General features: G+C 42.3%; 1 protein-coding gene across 2 annotated transcripts in view; it reads left to right on the top strand.

The window, feature by feature from the left end:
- The first annotated feature begins 958 nt into the window (after nt 1-958).
- The window catches only part of slc8a1b (solute carrier family 8 member 1b), a 151,454-nt gene continuing 131,399 nt past the window's right edge, over nt 959-21,013 (top strand). The window contains exons 1-3 of one of the 2 annotated variants that reach the window (XM_084020971.1): nt 959-1,366; nt 16,440-17,366; nt 18,744-18,908. In XM_084020971.1, the coding sequence (XP_083877097.1) occupies nt 16,491-17,366; nt 18,744-18,908 (1,041 nt within the window). In that variant the 5' untranslated portion in view covers nt 959-1,366; nt 16,440-16,490. The remainder of the gene's footprint in view (nt 1,367-16,439; nt 17,367-18,743; nt 18,909-21,013) is intronic. The other variant, XM_084020972.1, reaches the window with a different exon arrangement.

Raw genomic sequence — 21,013 nt, 5'->3', positions numbered from 1 at the left:
ACTCAGAAGTAAAAGTACTTATACCAGAGTATAGAAGTACTATGTTACAAGTAAATGTTCTAAATGTTGCTTTAAGTAAATAATGTATAGAAGTATCATACCTGACACCAAAAGTAAAAAGTAGGCTCCTAATTACGTAGACAAATATGCATATATATATATATATATATATATATATATGAATGCATTCATCCAGTTGACATAAAGACAATTATTATTTTGCATTACAAATGTTATAAATGTTATATTTGACTGGTTGAAGTAAAATAAATGTTTTAAATAGTAAAACAAATGCTTTCTTTCCACTAGTCTGAAATAAGACAATGTTATTGTTTTGGAAAATAAATACAGCAAACTCAAAATTGTCATGAAAATGTTTTACCTGGTGTATCTCGTCTTAAAGCCTGTATTGATTTGCATAAATCATCTATCAATAGTAATACTTTTGGCAACGTGGTTTTGTGACCTGGCATGCCAATGAAGCTTTTTTGAAGTTGAAAGAGAGACATGGATAAACTGTGACAGCCAGAGACGGACGTGACATATTTCTGGACTCTATTTATTTTTTAATGAGACGAATCGATGATATTAACCCGAAAGAGGTGGTGAGGGAGGAAGGAAGGGAGGAAGGAAGGGAGAGAGACGGGCGAGATGTATGTGAAAAGACACACACAGCGACAGAAGAGAGAGACGCGCGCGCATACACAGACACACACGAACATGGGAGAGAGAGAGAGAGAGAGAGAGAGAGAGAGAGAGAGAGAGAGAGAGAGAGAGAGAGAGAGAGAGAGAGAGAGAAAGAGAAAGAGGAGGAGGGCGCGCTGATCCTCAGTCGGTGTGTGAGGGAACAGACGAAGTAGAGACCTGCACACACACACATACACACACACACACTCTCTCCCTCTCTCTCTCGCTCTCGCTCTCTCTTCCTCTCGCGCTTGTAGCGAGAAGGGGAACTGCAAGGGAAGAATGAGGAAGAAGTCCGCCGTGCTGCGCGCCTCGTCCCAACAAATGCGGGTTTGCTGATGAAGCGGCGCTCCGGTTATCCGATCATACAGGTCGCGCTGCGTGGAAACGAGGAGTAGGCGACAGCGGAAAAAGCAACAGCAGCAACACATAAAGAGCTGTCAGTGCATGGGAATCCGGACTCCTCTTCCTCGCTTTTGTGCGTCTCGGTCGGTGGATACGCCGCCGTCGGCTGGCGTATAAGAGCTCCCTGCGTCTCCATTACCATTCCCCACTACTGGCTCACCTCTAGTACTACTACTACTACTACTCCTCTTACTTCTTGTCCCGCTGCTATTACCGGCACAGCTCCCGCTTCTACCCCGGACTCTCTTGTGGACGCTCCGGATAAAAGGAAAAGGTAAGGACATTGTGCAGTTTGTCAGCGAGGACAGTGATGTTGATGGTGTTGAATGCTGGGGGTCTTTCGCCGCATTGTCTGGGCGAAAGCAAGTTTTTTTTTTTTTTTTTTTTTGAGGGAGGTGGAGTGAATGGGATGGAAAGGGGGGCAGGGTCGCCTCATGGAGACCTGAAAGCACCATGCGTCGGCAGGGCTCTGGATGCTGTTTCCTCACCTCATCCTCCCGCACCACGCTCCTCTCCACGGCGCTCCTCCACCTCTGTGACGCGGAGCTTTATGGTGATTTCGAAACCGGGTGCGGTGGAAGGTGTTTGTAATTTGTTTTCCAATAAGCTGCTTTAGGGTCCGGATTCTTGCGTTGCCTCCAGGGGCTGTATTTTTTAAAGCATTCACCCTGCTCCCCCTCACCCTCCCACACGTCTAAGTCCGACCTGCCTCGCTTCTTTCGAGATGAATAATAATTACGGATGCAGAGCACGTTCGCACCCTTTTTTAAATAGGCGTTCAGTGTGGAAGTTGGCTGACAAACATGCGCAGCGCAGAGCACGTTTCCCCTTTAGAGATGGTGATAGAGGACGAATGATCCAGACGCGTTAAAAAAAAAGCTTCTCGAGAGCCACATTTGCGCAATTCTTCTCGTCCCCATCCTTTGCGCCAAGTGCTGTTTTGCACATCAGCGCAGAACCTCGTTGAGTGGCCGTTGTTTCTGAATTAGAAGTGTCGGCTGCCGGGCTCTGCAAGGGGGGATCGGAACAGCAGCAGAGCTCCAGTTCAATGTAGCGTATTAGAGGAGGCAGCTTTTCATTCTCCTGATGTGACACTACAAACGCGTCGCCTTGAGAGGAAGCGCTTGGCACGTCAGGCAGGTACCATCGAGGCTTCGCAGGCAATCTCTTTCCAGCTGACTTGAGTCGCAGCTTTCTGGGGAGGACACAGAGGAACTGTAGCTCATCCGCTGCGTGGACACGATGAAATATTTATCTACCACAATGAAAAAAGTGAAACGCAGCAAGAGGTCTTTACTGTCTTTACCTTCCAGTGGTGGTGCAATTGGTTATTGATGGGACAGAAAGATGATGTGGTGATGCAGCGGTGAGGCTGCATTTTAGGCATCACAATAAAACCGCTCCGCTTTATATACTGTAAGTGATGTGTTTTCCAATAAAAATTGAGCTTTTTTCCATATCTGATGCTGTAGATTTAGGCGTCTCAGCGGGTTTGGATCGATTAGTGATCAGGCCTGGTTAGGGACAACACACACAGACACACACTTACACACACACACACTTACACACACACACACACACACACACACACACACACACACACACACACACACAGAGGAGCACAACTTTGCCGACATGAAGCTGCTCCAGTGTGACAACCGCCGGGTCACATGTATTAAATAAGTCAGTGGTAAATGGCTGAGAGGAGGCTGAGTGTCATCCTGCTGGAGGTTAGAATGAGGCATGGGGCGATATGAAAATGTCATGTCACGATTATCCTGGAAAAATAATGGGGATTCATGATATGTCACAGATAGGACATATTTTTTCATAAAAAGTAATCAAAAACATCTTACATGAGATTATCGTAAATCTTAAATTCTCCCTGCATGAATAAAGGATAAATCATTTTAATTAAAAAAAAAAAAAAATCAGGCTCCATTTGTCGCTTGTCTACCATGATAGAGAGCTAGACATCTTTTGTAGTCACATGTGATTCGGGCTGGGCGATTAAACACTCCAACATCGCGATCAACATTTCTGTTCGGTGACGAGTCTTGTACATATTTACTTGATAGCCAGTCGGTCTGCAGTTTTTGGCGAGCACATCAAAGTACACGCCCATTTCCCACAGCAAAGCAATGTTTGTTTAACGGCGGTAAGGACGAGTTTGCAGAAAGAAGGTTGGAGAAACCACAGCTAGAAACTCAGGTGAGGAGCACGACAGCGAAGGTGAACGTGAACAAGTGTTGTCCTCCAATGATGAGACGAACTCTGCAGGTACGAACTTCCAGGCAGGAAATACGTTTCCCAAACTGCACTGCCTCATCATACGAAGTGTGCCGTGGAGAACTGATTTTAGATCAGATGTGAGATCCTTTGCCACCACCATCGATGGTCGAGCCGCAGTGTTTTCTTAAGCACAGTTAACTGTTGACTTTATGTAATTTTGTACTTTAACTCAGATTCCTACCTCTAAAACACTTCAGAGTTGTAAAACCAGTACACAACATATTTTCTTTAAACATTATTTGATCTCAGTTGTAGTTAAATAGGCCAGGTCCTTTGTGATCCGCTTGTTTACTTTTCCTCAGTTGCGAACCTCTACCAAAATTTGAGATGTTTGCTGCCCTGCCAAAAATAATGTGATTGTAGTCACAGCTTTTATTTATTTATTTTATTTATTATTTTAATATGTTACAAGGCAGACTTGAGTTGCTTCGTTAATGCAGATAAATTCTTTTTGCACATTTTAACATTTCAAGTTTCTTCAGGTTTCAGGCTTTATTATCTTCAAACTGGCAGCATTATCAAAGTATATATCACAATAAATATCAATGTCGATCAATATGGGGAACAAAAATCATGATTATATGATTTGCCATATCGCCCAGCCCTACTCAATTGAAGTTTTTTTTCCCGATAATGGAAATTCACCATCATCAATTGCAAAAAAATAAAAAAAATCCTACATTGTCTCTTTTCTCAGTTTTTTTGGGGTTATTTTTCTAGCATTACCAGAAATTTCCATCAAGATGATGTACTTATTTTTTCTGTTAAAATGTTTACGTTTCTCCGTTTTACATAAGACACTGGAATAGTTGATTAGTTAATTACAACAAATACCCCCCTCCAAAGTAATAATAGTATAAAGATTTTTCTTTTCAAGAACACAATTGGTTTAAACAGATTTTAGGTTCCCACACTCCAAAAAAGTTGTTCAGCGTCTTTCTGTGAACGGGACCCTTCATTATTTACAGTAAACAGGGTTCTTTCGTGGCAACAACAGGGCAGGTGTCACTCCTGCTAATGTAAAGAGAAAAATCGGGAGAAAATGCAAAAGGACTGCTGACTCTGCAGTGATTCAGCCAGTCCTTTGAATGAATGCAGTTTTTCTAATCCAGTTATAACCTTTAACCTTGTATTTTGCCTGTATTTTCATATTCAAATACGGCTACATTTTTTTGAAAACAACTTGAATGACTGTATATGCTGATACAATGTGTACATCACAGCTTATACAATAATAGGTGCCAGTGTAAAATCCTGAGGAAAGAGTTAATCTATTAGAAATCAGTAAGCAGATTGATTGGTTCCCTGCCAACTGACTGTTCAGGGTTGGGGGCTTGTAATTGTAACTTCTGATTGGATGATATGTTTGACCCCATTTTCAATAAGAATTGATGTGGTTAATATGTGGGTGTACTTCCAGCCCAGTCTCAGGGCCGGTTTGAAATTATCATGAAATGTAATATATTGGTTTCATGTACAGGGACACTGATTGTCCATTTATTTTGTGTCTCTCAGCATGAAAACAATGACATTGGAAAGTAAATTAGGATTCTTTGTCCCATGGTGGACACATGCATTAAACATGTCCACGTGATTATGCAATGGTCAGAGCTAGTGACATAGAATCAGTTGTTGAGAAAGACAACTTATTGGTCCAACAATACAGGACCTTCAACACGAGACCGGTGTTGGACACCGCATGTCCCAAAGTGTTGTTGTGAAATGACACTTTCTTGCCGGTTTTCCTAAACATGACTAAGAGGTTTTGTTGCCTAAACCTGACATTCATTTCGTTGCCTAAAGCTAACTGTAGTGGTTAACAGAAAAATAAGTTATGGCAAGAGAAACAACAAAAATGGACACTTTGTCTCGTTCAGCAAGAAACCAACAGATTCAATTTTACGACTGTGTTTTTACATTACAGTAACACAACTACATCATTGTCATGTACATCTTAGGAACAAATCAGATGATTGGCTGCCTTTATTGGCCACTATGCTGCCTTTGATCCTGCATGTTATACTGGGTCTAAGACTTGGTGGCAGAAATGTCCTTTAATCAGCTCTTTAATCAGTAATTGCCATGTATTTAATCCTGATATACAGAGTAAGTGGCAACTTGTCCTGCATGAACAATGTTTACAGGAAATATGGGCTAACAGCAGCAGTAGAGTGATACTTCCAGGATGACACAGAGGCTACCAGTTGTCTCCAAATATATATACATGTACTACTACTTTGATACATGTGACTAACTGGACGCAAAGTATTTCCATTGTGTCCTCTCCGTGAGATGTTGTTTGTCTCAGAGCCCTTCTGTCTTTAGGCCCCAAGTTTAAGGAAACACGCCGATGTTTGTTGTTTGCTGATAAATAAAAAAGATGGATATAAGCTGTAAATACAAAGTGACATATTGTCATCTTGGATACAGGAAATATGTTAAAAAAAACAGTTAACTACATCCACATTAGCACTCTGATGTCTTCTTGCTCCGCTTTGGTCTCCACCGACTTCTGAAGGACACAACTATGTCTTTAGCTGCTAAATTCTTCACTCTGTTATGCAGCAAGATGCTAACTCTGTCTATCAGGTGAATAATGAGGCTTTATCAATGAGCTGAAAGATGCTAAAACGCTCGGTACTGATAATTATATCTGTGTTTGTCATATAACACAAACTCGTTGCATAGATTAATGCAAATTTAAGTGTAGATATGTTGACCAAATCCATTCTCATTCCCAACATGTTGGTCAGTGTCCCTCGGCATCTGTTAGCGACACCAAGGAACCCTTCAGTGTCTGTATGAGACTCTCTGGTCTTTACACTAACTCCAATGTAAATACAGCCAGAACATTATTGTCACTCAGAGCAGCTGATGTAGTATAAAGAGAGAGAGAGTGAGTCTGCTTAGGGACGAGGTCTGGTGGATCGATGTGTCAAACAAACAGACTTTCACCCAGGAGACCTCTGTTCATGTCCATGTGTGAAACCAAGTCTTATTTTACTGTACTTTTGTCACACACGTTATGTACTTAACTAACACCAAGGTATGCAACAAATGTACTTATTTGAAACCAACCCATCATCATATCCCTAAACCTAGTAAAGCTAAAACCTAATCGAACAAACGTTTGAAGAACCAATGTATGAATTTATCAAGCAGAAACTGAACGTTTCCTTTGAACATGGAGGTTTATATTTAAAAGACTATGCAAGTAATGAGCGGAAAATTACATACCTCCCTGGTACGTCCATAACTGATGCTAGAGGGGAACATAGAGCCTCAGAGCTTGTAGGGCCACTGACCAAGTGTTAGTATTTTATTCGGATTTGGAAGTGAGAACGTGCTTGTCAAGGTTTCTTTGAATAATAGAGACCAAGAAACCCTCATGAGGCTGACAGGTTGCCCGTGGCAGGAAACATGTTGAATTCTGAGAAAAATGCCATTTACAGTGATTAGAGCAGCCAGCCCTGGAAGACGGAGCATTTAAAAGTGCTTAGTTTGAGGATGATTGCTTTTCTTCGGCTAATTCTGCTCCCATGAATTAACTCACTTTAACTAAGTTTTCTCATGATCGTTTTTTTTTTTAAAAATCCAGTTTGTTCCCCATCTCATCATCGCTTACATCCCTGGTCACGTCCCAGGTGGAGATCACATCGACGGACAGACAGACTGACAGACAGTAGGAAATAGCCCTGAGTGTTACAGTGCCAGTCCGATCATTTCCTCCAGTCCAAGTGTAATAATATGACGAGGCATCTTGGCTCGAGGATTGACTGCAAGGCACATCCAGGCCAAAAGAGCTCAACATCACTGTAATGACGGTAAATGCAGACCATTAATCTTCAGTTGTGTTAAGGGCTTGTGTGTGTGTGTGTGTGTGTGTGTGTGTGTGTGTGTGTGTGTGTGTGTGTGTGTGCGCGCATAGTCGGCCCTTCTTCCACACCAACGTTACAGTGGAATATCCCTTTTGTGTTTTTAAGGGGAGGTGAGACTATATTAGGTTCTGCCTCTCTTTCCCATCCATCTTTCTCTTGTTCTCTTTTCCTCAAGACGTATTATGTCTGGTTCAGACTACATGATATATGTGTCGTTACGTCAGATTAGGATTACAGAGTCACAAAGTCTTGTCGTGACTTGCGACTTGGCCCAGAGACATGACAGACTACACTTCGGGTCCCCCGACCAATCGTGGCTGCTCGTCTTTCCCCACGTGTGCGATGTCAAGCCTGCTCTCCGGGTTACTGAAGTACATCTGCTGCTTCTCTCCAGCTTGTGATAGTCCCTCGAGGAAACATCAAAGAGGCAGGGCTGTTGTTGCCATAGTTACGTAAATGCTTCCTCCATTTCACAACAACATTGTTCCTTTTTTCTCTTCGCCATCGTCTACAGTCGTTTACAGTTGTTGACAGATCACGATGTGCTCCTATTGGTCAAAGTGACGGCCATGACGGAACATGATGTGGAAGGCGAGAAAAGACAAATGAAACATGCTAGACTTTCTGTCATGAGGTTGTGATGCGTTGTTGGTTGTCGTCCACTTTGACACATCACATGATAGAAAACCTTTGCTTGTCGCCTGTGTCACTCGTCACAGACGTCGAGATACGAACAGGTTGATGTTGTGTCGGCTGAACCGGGCGTTACTCGTTTCCTATTTTACATCACTGTCCCTCAGTCTGTCTATCTTTTGACATCCCTCCTCTTGTGCTCTCTATGGAGTTGCATCTTGGACCGGCTGTCTCTCCTAAACACACAGGTTTAATTTTGTGGGCATTGTTCAGACCAGTCTACCAGTTGTGTCACTTAAAATAATTGTAGCTTCCCTTCTTGATTCAGTCTGTTATCAAGCTTATGCAGAACGTGAAACCCCTGTCTTCTTCTGTCTTTCTTTTCTCCGCCGGTCTGCCTTCTTGGCACCTTTGGGTGCTGCCTTCGGAGGCTCCCGTGGAATGACAGTATTGGGGCAGATAGGGAGCAGCTTGCCCTCTCATGCCAGAACGTGCTTTTGGTTGTCTTAAATTTATGTATTGTGCTTTTGTTTGTGCCTCTGGGGAGGATTCAATGGTCGAGTTTGTGCCTTTTTTTCGTCTGAAGCTGCATTGTCTCATGTTGTGTTCCTCCTGAAATGGAGCCAAGTTTTTGAGGTCATAACACTCATGGCGGGATGTTCTGAAACCTGATAGTTAAAGAATAAAATCCAAAATAGCAGCCACTGTTCAGCGACTAAGCCTCTCTAGTATTAATGACAGACACCCTTAACTTTTGTGCTGGTACTAGACATCAGTTTCTCCTTTATCGTTCTGTTTAGAAAAGCTCTAAACAGAACAGATAATGATCTGAAATAATCTGAAGGCAAATCTCCTCATAAAGTATGAAGCAAATTGTAAAACAATGTTCCTCAGAGTCGTTTTGTCTGCGAGGATGAACTTTTAAGTTGGTTGGACTCTGGGTGAATATCATAAGTTGTTTAGTTACTGTGCTGACATAAAATACAGTTACAGTACAGTAATACAGTACTTTATATTAAAACCTCAACCTTTCAAACAAGTTTTTACTCGTAGTAATGATGAGATGATGCAAATGGGTGCAGGTGTGATAGAAGGAAGTCTTGCTAGTGATGGCGTACTGATTTTAATTCTTAAAACATCTGGGGAAAATCTAAACAGTCAGAAAACAACCTCAATGTGTTTGTGTGACGTTGTCGTTTATCCTGTTCAGGATCGCAGGTCCATCAAAATGTCAGCAATAAAGTTTGAGTCAGGCGGCAACCTCCAGTTCTGAAAAGTGAAGCCAAGTGCCTTGGACTTGCATTCTCTCTACTGGCCATCAGGGGGCGACTCCTCTGGTTGCAAAAAAGTAGTCCGATCGCATGGAAATCTATTAGAAAATGACCCTACTTCTCACTTGATTTATTATCTCAGTAGTTATGTAGAACATTATGTTCTCAACCTCAGGTTGTAAGTGTTATTCAATACAGCATGATGCTCATTTAGTATATTGGTCTAAGAGGGGAAGAGACCAATAGCTTCACACCAGAATCCAGAAGAATCCAGATCCAGTAAGGGTGCTGCTCTGCTCCATGTTTTTTTCAGATCCACCCATGACTCCTCCTCAGTTCAAATATTGTTACTTCTGGTTGCATAAATTCCAAGATCGTGAAGGCCAAAAAGCTGAATTCAAGGCTTGAAAACCGCAGTCCATAAACCAATGATGCCGTCACGATGACTATGTTCACTACAGTCTGTGGTTTGATTGGAGAGAAAACAAATGAGGATAATGAGCAATAAAGACTACAACGAGATATCAAATATGTCCTTTGTAAAAATATTTTGACGCTTGTGGCGGGGTTCTTCTCAAACTTAAAATAAAATGGCGTAGTCTGGAATCAGGTGATGGTATATTTATTTGAGCCAGCCTCCCAATGTGTAAACACTGCAATACAAAGTGAATGGATACTTCAAAAATATGAAAACAAAAGAAAAACACTACGTACGTGTTTTGCAAAAATGTCACCAGTATTCCTTTATCTTGCAAAATATTCCTTTAACTTTTTCCAGACAAGAAAAACACATACATTTTCACACAAATACCAATAAATAATAATATTTTAAATAGTGCGCAAGTGTGCCCTATTAACTGGACGTGTCTGTTGCCCCCGTTTCGCCCATCGTACTCCGGAATAAGCAGCAGGTTGAGGGCACGGCGTCCTGAGAGCGTGGTGAGTAAAGCCCAAGTTATGCTTCCGCGTCGACACAACGCAAGGGGGCTTGTGGACCCCTTACGTCCTTGCGGACCCCCCTTACGTCCAACGCAAGGGCCTGACGTGTACCTCCCAAAAATCCTAGACACGCGTCGAGGCGACGCAACAGCAACGCAACACCAACGCAGCGGCATTGGCTGTGATTGGTCCGCTAACCCGCTGGAGACCGCTATCCGGTTTCACTCATAAACACCGCCATTTAAACTTTTAAAAGGCTACTTTTATTGTTTTCACCTCGTTTTATTGTTTGCACCTTGTCGCTTTTGCACAAAGAAATAAAACACCAAGTTCAAAATTGTGGATGTTTAAAGCCGGAAAGTAAACACATACGCTATAACGAGGCTAACGACGATATACGTCAAGAGTCTCGCTCGGTCGGTTAGTCTTTACAAAAAACATAGCGCCCTTTACCGGTGTGGCATTGAATTGCATTTCGACACGTAAACCCAACGCAGAACCATCACGGTCTCCAAGCAACTGCGTGGCCGTTGCGTGATCACTACGCGGAAGCATAATCAGGCCTTTAGACCTTTAGTAACTCGAAAATGTGTGCACAACTAATATTGACTGTGCTACTAATATCGATGCGGGGAAAGAGATGAATTATTACGGAGTGTCTTAAGAAATCACGGAAGGAGGGTATGGATATGGAGGGAATGAATGGCGTGTGTGCGCCGCCCGCCGCCAGTGAGTGTGTGTGCGCGTGTGTGTGTGCGTGCGCTGTTGCCCAGTCAGTGACGAAGCCGCCCCATCACAACGCTGATACGATAACAGCATGAAAGAAGAATTTTGAACCTGGCTTCATCCAATGCTCAGATTCCTGTTCTTGAAATGTATACACATTTCCATAAATTTAATAACTTAACGCTTCATTTGAATATTTTTTAAAACGTGTAATACAAAAAATAATTGTCTTGATATCAGAAATCAACTGGGGCATTCCCCAGTTGATTGGTTAATATCGGTTAATATTTAGCAATTCATCTGTATTGTCTACTCAGATTTGATCTTAACTCCTGGCTAGAAAGCCAATAAATGTGTTACCGAAACTATTCCTTCTCGTCTTTGAATGCAATATCTTCAATCATGCCACATTCACCATATGAAATAACTTGAAGCTTGCCTCCAGCTGTGAAAATGTATATTGTCATATTAGCTTCTGTTTGGAGGAGCTGAGATACACAAAGATCTTCCAGCGTGACGGTATAATTTGCCTGTTTTCTTCCTGCGGTTGACGTTGTTAGACCCCAACGTCTCCTTTTAATGTGCTTCTGTCTTTGATCTGAAGACATGCTGGTGTTGACGTTATGAGTCACAGCAAGACCCGTTTACCCACCATCTTTACATTTAATTAGGACGCTGTGTTTACATCATCTCCCTGTTAATGATGCAATTTTATACATCATTCATACATTTCTGTTTAACTTGTCCTCCAACAAAATCTCCTTAAATTATTAAAATAAAAACGCATCAGAAATATATTTACTGCTCCAGTGGTTTCTATTTTCTTAGATTTCACCCTGGGCATCCACCGATGCAGAGAAACAATGGAAAACACACAAGAGAGAACAGCTGGCATAGAGGGAGCATGCTCTTTAGCCATCGGCCAGTTCGAAAAATGACATCCTTAAGTGAAAAAAAACAAATCCCAAAGCACACTGAATTATTGATCCCTTGGAAATGCCAGGCAAAGCCTTGTGCGGCCGCACAAGGAGGCAGAGAGCTTCTGGATCACATTACCCCGGAGGAAAAGGTCTGGTTATAAGCGCGCTGAATTCAAGTTTAATTAAGTAGATATGTAATTTCGTTTGGAATTGATTTTCTTAACATCGGAGCAAAGAGCTCTCACAGCACAGCTGAGGCCGGTCAAACTGAACACATCTCCCACTCAGCCTAAATATGGACTGTAATTCCGCCACAGTTGGACTGATTATTCGTTGCACACTAACTGATTTATGCAGCAAGTAGCTGTCAGCAACATACAACATACTTTCTCCAGCATGTGTATTATATTGAATGATCATTCATATTGACTACATCCCCGGGACAGCAGATGCATTATTTTGACAGAGAGGGTTTAAAAGTTCTCATCATCATCATTTTTATTCTTTTATTGTGATAAGGTGTAGCCAAGGCGTATTTAAATGCAATACACTTTTTTGTCAAATGAAGTGAATATCTCCTCCCGGTCTGCCAGCTGTTCGCTCCGTGTCAACGCTGTGTTCAACTAGTGACGGCATCGGGATGAAACACTCACAATATGTTAAAGTCCCAGTCGGCGAGTCCGGCAGATGGAGGGCGCTCTGTCAGAGAATGTTTACAACTCTCACGTTCCTCCCCCACGACCACCGAGCTCCTTCCCCTCGACTTGAAAACTTTGAAATCCCTTAGATCACGCCACGCCGGGTCCGATGTTGACTCTGGTTTTATCATGGGCACCGTCGCAATCTTTCTTTTTTTCCTTGTTTTCTTTTCCTTGGTTGTTTTGGACCTCCTCGTTTCAGTTTTTAGTCGAGGAATTGGAAGATTGTTGCTACTTCCCTCCGCCTCCCCCCTGTGATAGTGGAACGACCCGAGGGGGGAGGAACAGAACACAGTCCTGCGTGCTGATTGGACAGGATGATCCGGGCTCTGTCGGATCTTTGCAAAACAACAGGCTCTACGTGCACGTAGAGGCAGCTTTTTTTTTCTAAAACCGGATGATTTATGTTGTTCTATCGGAGCGTAGTGTCTGCTTCAGTGAATATGATAAAAAAAATGTTGCCGACTGGGACTTTAATATTGGTGAATTTTCATTATCGGAATAATCGTAAATATCATCACCAAAAACAAAACAAATATGCATCTTTTATTTGACACAATATGTTTCTGAGCAAAATAAGAAGTGATTCCAGTATATTTAAGTGCAATTTTAAGAGTTTTAAGCATATTTTGATGAGCATCGGGATGATATTGTGAATATTACACACAATACTTTTCACGACAACACACATGAAGCAGATTCATGTTTTTTCATATTATCCTCGGACAGACGAGGAAACCCTGCAGCAGGCGCTCCTTCTGCACCGGTGCACCGCTCGGTGACCTGTGATCCAAGGCCTCCAGTCCGTCAAAAAGACAGACAGTCTTCAGGTTTTCAGATCAATAACGGCCGGGTCACTCATGTAGCTTTACAGAGTGTGAGAGCCATCCGGCTCCAGAGCCTCGCCGCATGTACTGTAAAACAGGAAAAGCACTGATGTAACTATTGATGCCAGCTGAATTGTGCTGCATCTGCATGTCAAAGTGTGAACAATTAATTATCAGAAATTTATGTAGGCATGCAGGGATGTGGAAGAAGCTGGTTTGAGGAGCGATCTTAACTGATCTTTGTTTCGGGTCCTGGTTCTTCTTATTGATCCCGGATTAAAAGGATTGTTATTTGTGTGTCCAATGGTGCTTTCACTAAAAGTGCCACAGATGTGAGGATGAGGAAAGAGGCGAGTGACATCCTGTGTGCTGGCCAGACAGATATTGATGATGTGAATGTTTTTTTTTTCCCCCTTAGAGAAAGGTGGGAAGATGATCTGTACAGCAGAAGCGGGTCTCACCCCTAACCTGACTATAGGAATGCACATGTTCAGCAAAGATTCCTTTTAAATCCTTCAACCTGCCAATTAGTGGTTGCGTTAGACTTTCTCGTCTGACATTTTGGCAGACAGGGTTGTAAAAATGCAGTCATAATATATTACTGTACTACCTGTCAATGTTTGTTTTAATTATAAAACAATGTTGCATTTTTAAATCTAATACAGAGACAAAACCCCAACTGTGCAGCCACTTTTCATTTTTATTTGTGGGGAAACACTTTTACAGATCTGTGGATTAAATGAATTAGTCATGTTGACAAAAGTGTTATAAGAATTTTATATAACCTCATTACATTTACATTTAGGTAATTTAGCAGACGCTTTTGTCCAAAGCGACTTACAATAAGTACATTTTTCAAAAGAAGGAAACAAAGAAACCACAACGTATCATTGCCGATAAAGTAAGAGCTAAAAATAGAACAAGTGTTAGATCCTCATCTGAGTAAAGTAGTACTTCAAGAGCAACAGTGCTACGATCAGACCTCACCTCATGTCTTAAACTTTTCTTTGTTCAGGTTACAGCTTTATGTGTTGAACTGTTTATTACTTTAGTATCCCCATTGCTGACCTAAATGTTATCAGAGGCCTGGTAGTCATGATGTCTTGTTCTACATGAAGATTAACTGTCAGTGACGCGTTATCTCCTGTGCCTTTAAAAGACTCAAGTCACAACAATGATTTGAGCACTTCCTCTGTAGCATCCTCACACGTTGTTGCATTGTAACTGCTCCTCTTGAACAAGATTAAAGTCAGACGTCGACTTTACTTCGGTCTCCGATCTCCTCCTTGGGTGAATTTATTCGTTTACGGACAAATTCTTTTAACAAAAAGTGTGGGGTGGCTGTGGCTAAGAGGTAGAGCGAGTCGGCCTCCAATTGGATGGTTCCCGCCTCCTCCAGTCCCCATGCCCACGTGTCCTTGGGCAAGATGCTGAACCCCAAATTGGCCCCGAAGGCTGTGCCATCGGCGTGTGAATGTGTGAGAATGAGTTGGATTTGATAAAATCCTGATGGGCAGGCAGCTCCTCTGCCATCAGTGTATGGATGTGTGAGTGAATGGGTCAATAGACTGAATGTAGTGTAAACGTAACGCTTTAAAGCGCTTTAGAAATGCAGGTCTATAATGTCCATGACAAAGAATGTCTTTGGTCGTGGACAGCCCCTCTATTGGCCCACTCATATTCTCTGCTAATGGACACATGTAATGTGATCCAAAAATGCAAACCTTTCATGTTCAGAGTACCATGTAAACGACACATTCAGTATCTGCCTGGTTTTCCATAACTGGCAGCTCTGAAAGGAGTATTTGTTATTTTCCTTTGGAGAGGAAGTGTGTGCACGTGTGCACGTGTGTGGAAGCAATCACATAGAAACTGAATGACTGATGTGAAGTCTCAGTGCTGGGATGTTGTGGTCTCTCAGATTGTGGCCTAGTAAAGCCCTTCCCTACTGCACTTACAATGCTGTTAAAACAGTGTTGTTGGTTTTTTTTACAACCATAATGTGACATGCAATTAAAGGTTTTGGTGCTTCCACCATTTTACTAATGTCTACAACCACTGTATCAGACCATAATGCACGTAATGAACCCACGAATGAAGAACTGGATGACAGGAGTTCAATTGAATATACATGAAAATGGTTTAGCACAGTTGGAAGAAGCGACGCAATGATTAGTTACTGTGAGAGGATTTATGCAGGTTTGTGGTAAATATTACAGGTCATTGTTTGGGTGTTTGCAACCCTAATTTCTCCAGCAGCATTTCGTTATCTCAACAGCCAGTTTTAAAAATACAATTTGGAATAAAATTACCTTCCAGTGATGGCTGTCTGGCTTCAAAGCCGTCTGATCACAGTAACCTAATTTAGGAGCCGGCGTTGTTGACAGGAGTCAACCGGCCTGTTATCAGAGAGAGCCACTCCTGGCGGGGCTGCAGGAGGAACAGCAGGGTATTACTGCTGCAGGAATGTGGCAGGGAGATTTCAGAAGCTGCTCCTTGGAAATCTATAGAGCTGAGCTCAGGAACCGGAGTTTGTCTTTGGCGTGGTTGTTTGAACTCGCTGCCCCCTAAATGGCTTCAGACGCCCCCACGCAACATTACAACATTCATTTTTTATGTTGTGGTGTTGTCTTGGAGATTCTTCCTCCATCTAAGTGAGCAACCACCTCGCTCACAAGTCTGCAGAGGCGACATTATGTCGTGTTCACACTTTTGCTCACTTTATTTGTGCCAGTTTGACCCCAAATAAAGTGTTTAGCTGTGGGATCATTCGTGTTTATTTGTGTATTTGCTCAATGCACTGAATGAGGGGGAGGGGCTTATTTTAGACACCAACAATGTTTCATCAGTCATGGCTGATGTCCCAGATACACTGTGAAACGCCGTCCTGTCTGGGTTCCTAACATCATCCAGTGAATTTCATCGAGATATATTCACTAAGACACATATGCTGGTTTACTACAGCGGTTTGAACCTCAAATAAACAAATGCCTTGTGATTTAATTGCAATAAATGGATTCAAAGGACGCTAAAATAACTACATAATTATGTAGATTTGAGAATGTTTGAGTCAAGTTGAGAATCAAATCTAAACCCTGTTATCCAACATTTATTTGGTCTTTGAAGGTCTAATCTGAATTCCTTTCCTCTCTTCTTTCCAAAGGTTCAACCTTCCCATTAATCGTCACCTCACAGTGCTGGTTTGGGCGTCACCATGGCTTGCTGGGACCATACCTCCCTCACGTCCCCTGCCCTGAGGCTAGCAGTCGTCACGGTGATCCTCCTCCTCGAGTTCCATCCCTCATTGGCCGGCGCACCCCCTGGGCAGAACCTGGGTGGCTCTGTGTCGGCGGTGTCCACTAATAAAACTGGATGTGCAGAGGCCGAGCCATGCGCAAAGGGGGTGGTCCTTCCTATCTGGGAGCCCCAAAACCCTTCATTTGGAGACAAAGTGGCCCGGGCCACAGTTTATTTTGTGGCTCTGGTCTACATGTTCCTGGGAGTGTCCATCATCGCAGACCGTTTCATGGCATCCATAGAGGTAATCACGTCACAGGAGAAGGAGATCACCATCAAGAAACCCAACGGGGAAACCACCACCACCACCGTCCGGATCTGGAACGAGACCGTCTCCAATCTCACCCTCATGGCTCTGGGCTCCTCGGCTCCTGAGATCCTGCTTTCCGTCATAGAGGTGATAGGTCACGGGTTCCATGCCGGCACCCTGGGCCCCTCCACCATCGTGGGCTCCGCGGCGTTCAACATGTTTGTCATCATCGGACTGTGCGTGTACGTGGTTCCTGATGGCGAGACACGGCGGGTCAAGCACCTCCGCGTCTTCTTCGTCACGGCCACCTGGAGTATCTTCGCCTACATCTGGCTCTACCTGATCCTGTCCGTGATCTCGCCCGGCGTCGTGCAGGTTTGGGAGGGCCTGCTCACGTTCTTCTTCTTCCCTATCTGCGTGCTGTTCGCCTGGGTCGCCGACCGTCGCCTGCTCTTCTACAAGTATGTGTACAAGCGCTACCGCACTGGCAAGCAGCGTGGCATGATCATCGAGACGGAGGGAGACCGTCCACTTCCTTCCAAGGTAGGAATTACTATGACTACTACCTAATACCACTACTACAATAACACTATGTATTAGTACTGCCCCCATTGCTGCTGCAGCACAGCTTCCCTCAGATGCTGGAAGAACAATTAAATATCCACACAATCATAAAAGCTTCCTACAACAGTGACTTCAGAGACTGCTTTTATCTTTAAAATGTTCTCACTTGGATAATCTGTTTAGCTCATTATGTGACCCTGCTTAAAAAAAAAAGAAAAGTAAATGTTTAAATATATTATTCATGCAGGGAGACCATATGATTTGCTGATCATCGTATTTTTGTAATGATCCATGATAAAATCCTTTGTCCTATCATCCTTATGTCTGGTACGAATGTAATTTCTAATCCTCTAATCTGAATCAAACATGCTTAAATATTTAGATTTCTATTTATTGGAAAAAGGGTATCCAGGAAAAAGTAAATACCGTCAACAAGGAAAATGCTTCTCTCTCTTAAATCACTCCGTGATGATGAAATTCTAACAATTTAATAATGGAATATTTCTAAGCATTATCGAGGCAAAACATCCTCCATTAGTGTCTAAAAACACCAGTGATGCTGGGAGCTTTCCTTCCCAAAGGCCTGTCAGTTGGAGAACAGCGGACCAGTCGATATTAATTGAGCTGCCATCATCCAAACGTGCTGCAGATAAGCAGAGTCGGTGCTCCGTGTAGGTGGGAGGATGTTCAGGAGTAACGTCTATACCAAACAATCATTTGTGTTCCTAACTGGACTTCTGCCAAGCAAACTCATGTCATGAAGCATATTGCTGCGAACACACACAGATACTTCTTAAGGATTGTCACTTTTTAATTTCCTGTTTTGATTATTATCTGCTTTGTGTGGCCTCCCGTGCATTGCACGTTTCTAATTAAATTTCCGTGACTGTGGTGCAGGGTACACTTGTTTAGAGTCTCTCAGTGTTGCTTATTCCAAAGATCCGTCTCTTTAAATGATTAGGAATCAGTGCTCTGTTAGTACATGAAGAGCACTTTCAATCTCAACCAAGGGGCTATAAGAAATCACTGAATCAAACCCAACGTAGTCCCCAGAGGAAAGCCTAATCATCTCCAAGATTTAAAGTGCCATCGTACTTAAAGAGCTAAACAAAACTATCCTCAAAGGAGAACAGGCCTTCAGTGAATAGCAGAGCAGGGAACAAATAGCTGACATATTGTCAGCATCTGCCTTTAGCCACACATCCATTTCTTATTTAACAAAACCTGTTTGCTTGCTTGTTACCGGCCACGCCCACTTCTCAATAAACCTCCAAGATGGCACCACAGATGTTTTTGCCTTGATTTTTCAAAGCTTCAAATACACGGTCAAAATGCTTTTCTTTCCCATTATTTAAGGTGGACATTGAGATGGATGGCAAGATGCTGAACTCCCATGGTGTTGACTTCCTGGATGGGCCGCTGGGTTTGGATATAGATGAGAAGGATCTGGATGAGGAGGAGACCCGGAGAGACATGGCCAAGATCCTGAAGGAGCTAAAGCAGAAGCACCCTGACAAGGAGGTGAGTAACATTGTCAGAGATGGAGCCTCAAATAGGGCCTCATTCACAATCATGCACAAACATCTGAGCATTTTACGCACAAATCTGGGATTCATCAATAGTGTCTTACCTGAATTTGTTGTTAATCTGCGAGCAATGGATGCAGAAATAATAAACTCCCGGCTGTCTTAATGTAAGCACACACCTTTGAATGAATGCATTGTATATTAAAATCTCATTCATTGAAAAAAGGATTTAATAGAAGGTGACATTTAAAACGGTTAATTAAATGGATTGGCCAAATTTTTTAATTAACTGAAACAGAAAGAACATCAGTTTGCTTTCAGTCTGCTTCATTTACTTTATTGTACTAAGTATTCACACAGCCATATTTAACAGACCGATTCGGTACGCATGAGGTAAGTAATAATACAAATATACCATATTGACTAATAATTTGTACTTTTGACCTAAGTAAATAACAATAAGTGGTACAATTGTACAATTAATATATGAAATATAATCGAATGCGTTTAAAAGTAAAAAGTGAAATAATAATTTCATTTTAACAAAATTTGGACTGCTGGTTTATTGTTATTGTGGGGGAAAAAAGTCGGCAAATTAAGTGAATAATTGAATGTTAGAAATGTGGGCGTCATACGATGCTGATTGCCTATTCATGCGCATGTCAATTTTGAATGATTGTGATTCACTAACCTTCCAAGTAAATTGGCCAGTTTGAATGTGTCATTTCTCCACTGTGTACTCATGTATCTTCTTTTGTGTGTAGGTTAAACATTTTTATGCACATTGGTTAAAACATTTCTATGCACAAATGAGTGAGTGAGTCCCACAGAGAGGAGAATGACTACATGTCACTGTTGCTGCTTTAGGGTTGGTTTTCCTCACTGTTGTTTTCTTCTATAGGAAAGTAAGACACTAAATAAGCACCAACAGATGAGGCATTTTCTATTTCTACAACATGAATACTAAAATAAAAAAATAAAAAAAAATCCTACCATAATGAAGTCATTGTAATTGTATATGAGAGCGCCATCCTGAAAACATCCACAGCTCAGTTGAAACCATTACTATCAAACATCTACCGATCAAGTTCATTAACAAAAAATCTTTGATCCTTCAAAGAAGGCACGGGTCGGAGATTGGAGAATGTGGGTAGTGGAACAAATCTAACTGCCATGAATAACAGGCTGCCATTGGCTATGAACGAGGTCATCTGGCATACAGATGAGGTTTTTGCCCTCTCTCTTGCACGTTCGTACTGTATAAGCTACCTGTGCCGAAGGTTGTCTACTCCTGATATAGACGGTACAGTAATTCTAAGATATTGCATCTGTGGGTCCAGGCAACACTCTAGCATCAATTTTGCACGTGTTAGTGATGACATATCAGTATAAGCTTGTAACACACATAGTGTCTGTTCAAATTCACTGACCAAGTTGGCTTATCTGATGCCTTGGCAGTGAGAACGGGTTGGTACAGGACTGTATCCAACTACAGTTTGGAGATTTTTACTTCATTTAGCAGATTAGTAAATTCCTCAGATTACATTTTTTTAACAGGTTTAACATTAAAAAGCATAATGGAAGCTGCGAGCATCAATACAATCTGCTAATAATGGCACTCCTTCTTCCATGCATGAGATCCTGCCTAGCTTCTTTTTTCTATGCTTTTGCCCTCATCTCTATATGGATGAGCAGCACGGCTGATTAACCTGTTGTCAAAAACAAGCATTTGCCTCAGTGCTTGAAGGTTGCAGGCTCATGTCTTGCTTTGTGTTGTATTGTGAGTAGGGCTGCTACAATATTGGCTGACTTAACCAGCAGCAGCAAACACCAGCTGGATCCCAAAACTCTAAAATTGGTCCAGCTCTGCCAGCAACATCCTCATCCTGTTCGTGATCTAGATCCTGATACTGGTGCCCCCGTTTTGCTGGGTGACCTAGTAGTGAAGGAGAAGCGAGAAACTGATGACTCTTTGAGCATACGCACTGTGCCCTCTCTGGGAAAATCTATTTCATCTACTTGTTTTTGCAAATGCTCCACTCATTAGCAAAGTGTTGAGTTAAAGCAGCCAGGCTTCCTCCATTGTCTTCATGTATTCAC

The sequence above is a fragment of the Eutrigla gurnardus genome (genome assembly GCF_963514095.1).
Source record: "Eutrigla gurnardus genome assembly, chromosome: 11".
Taxonomy (NCBI): Eukaryota; Metazoa; Chordata; class Actinopteri; order Perciformes; family Triglidae; genus Eutrigla; species Eutrigla gurnardus.
The sequence above is the reverse complement of the archived record's forward strand: the minus strand, read 5'-3'. Positions and strand labels throughout refer to the sequence as shown.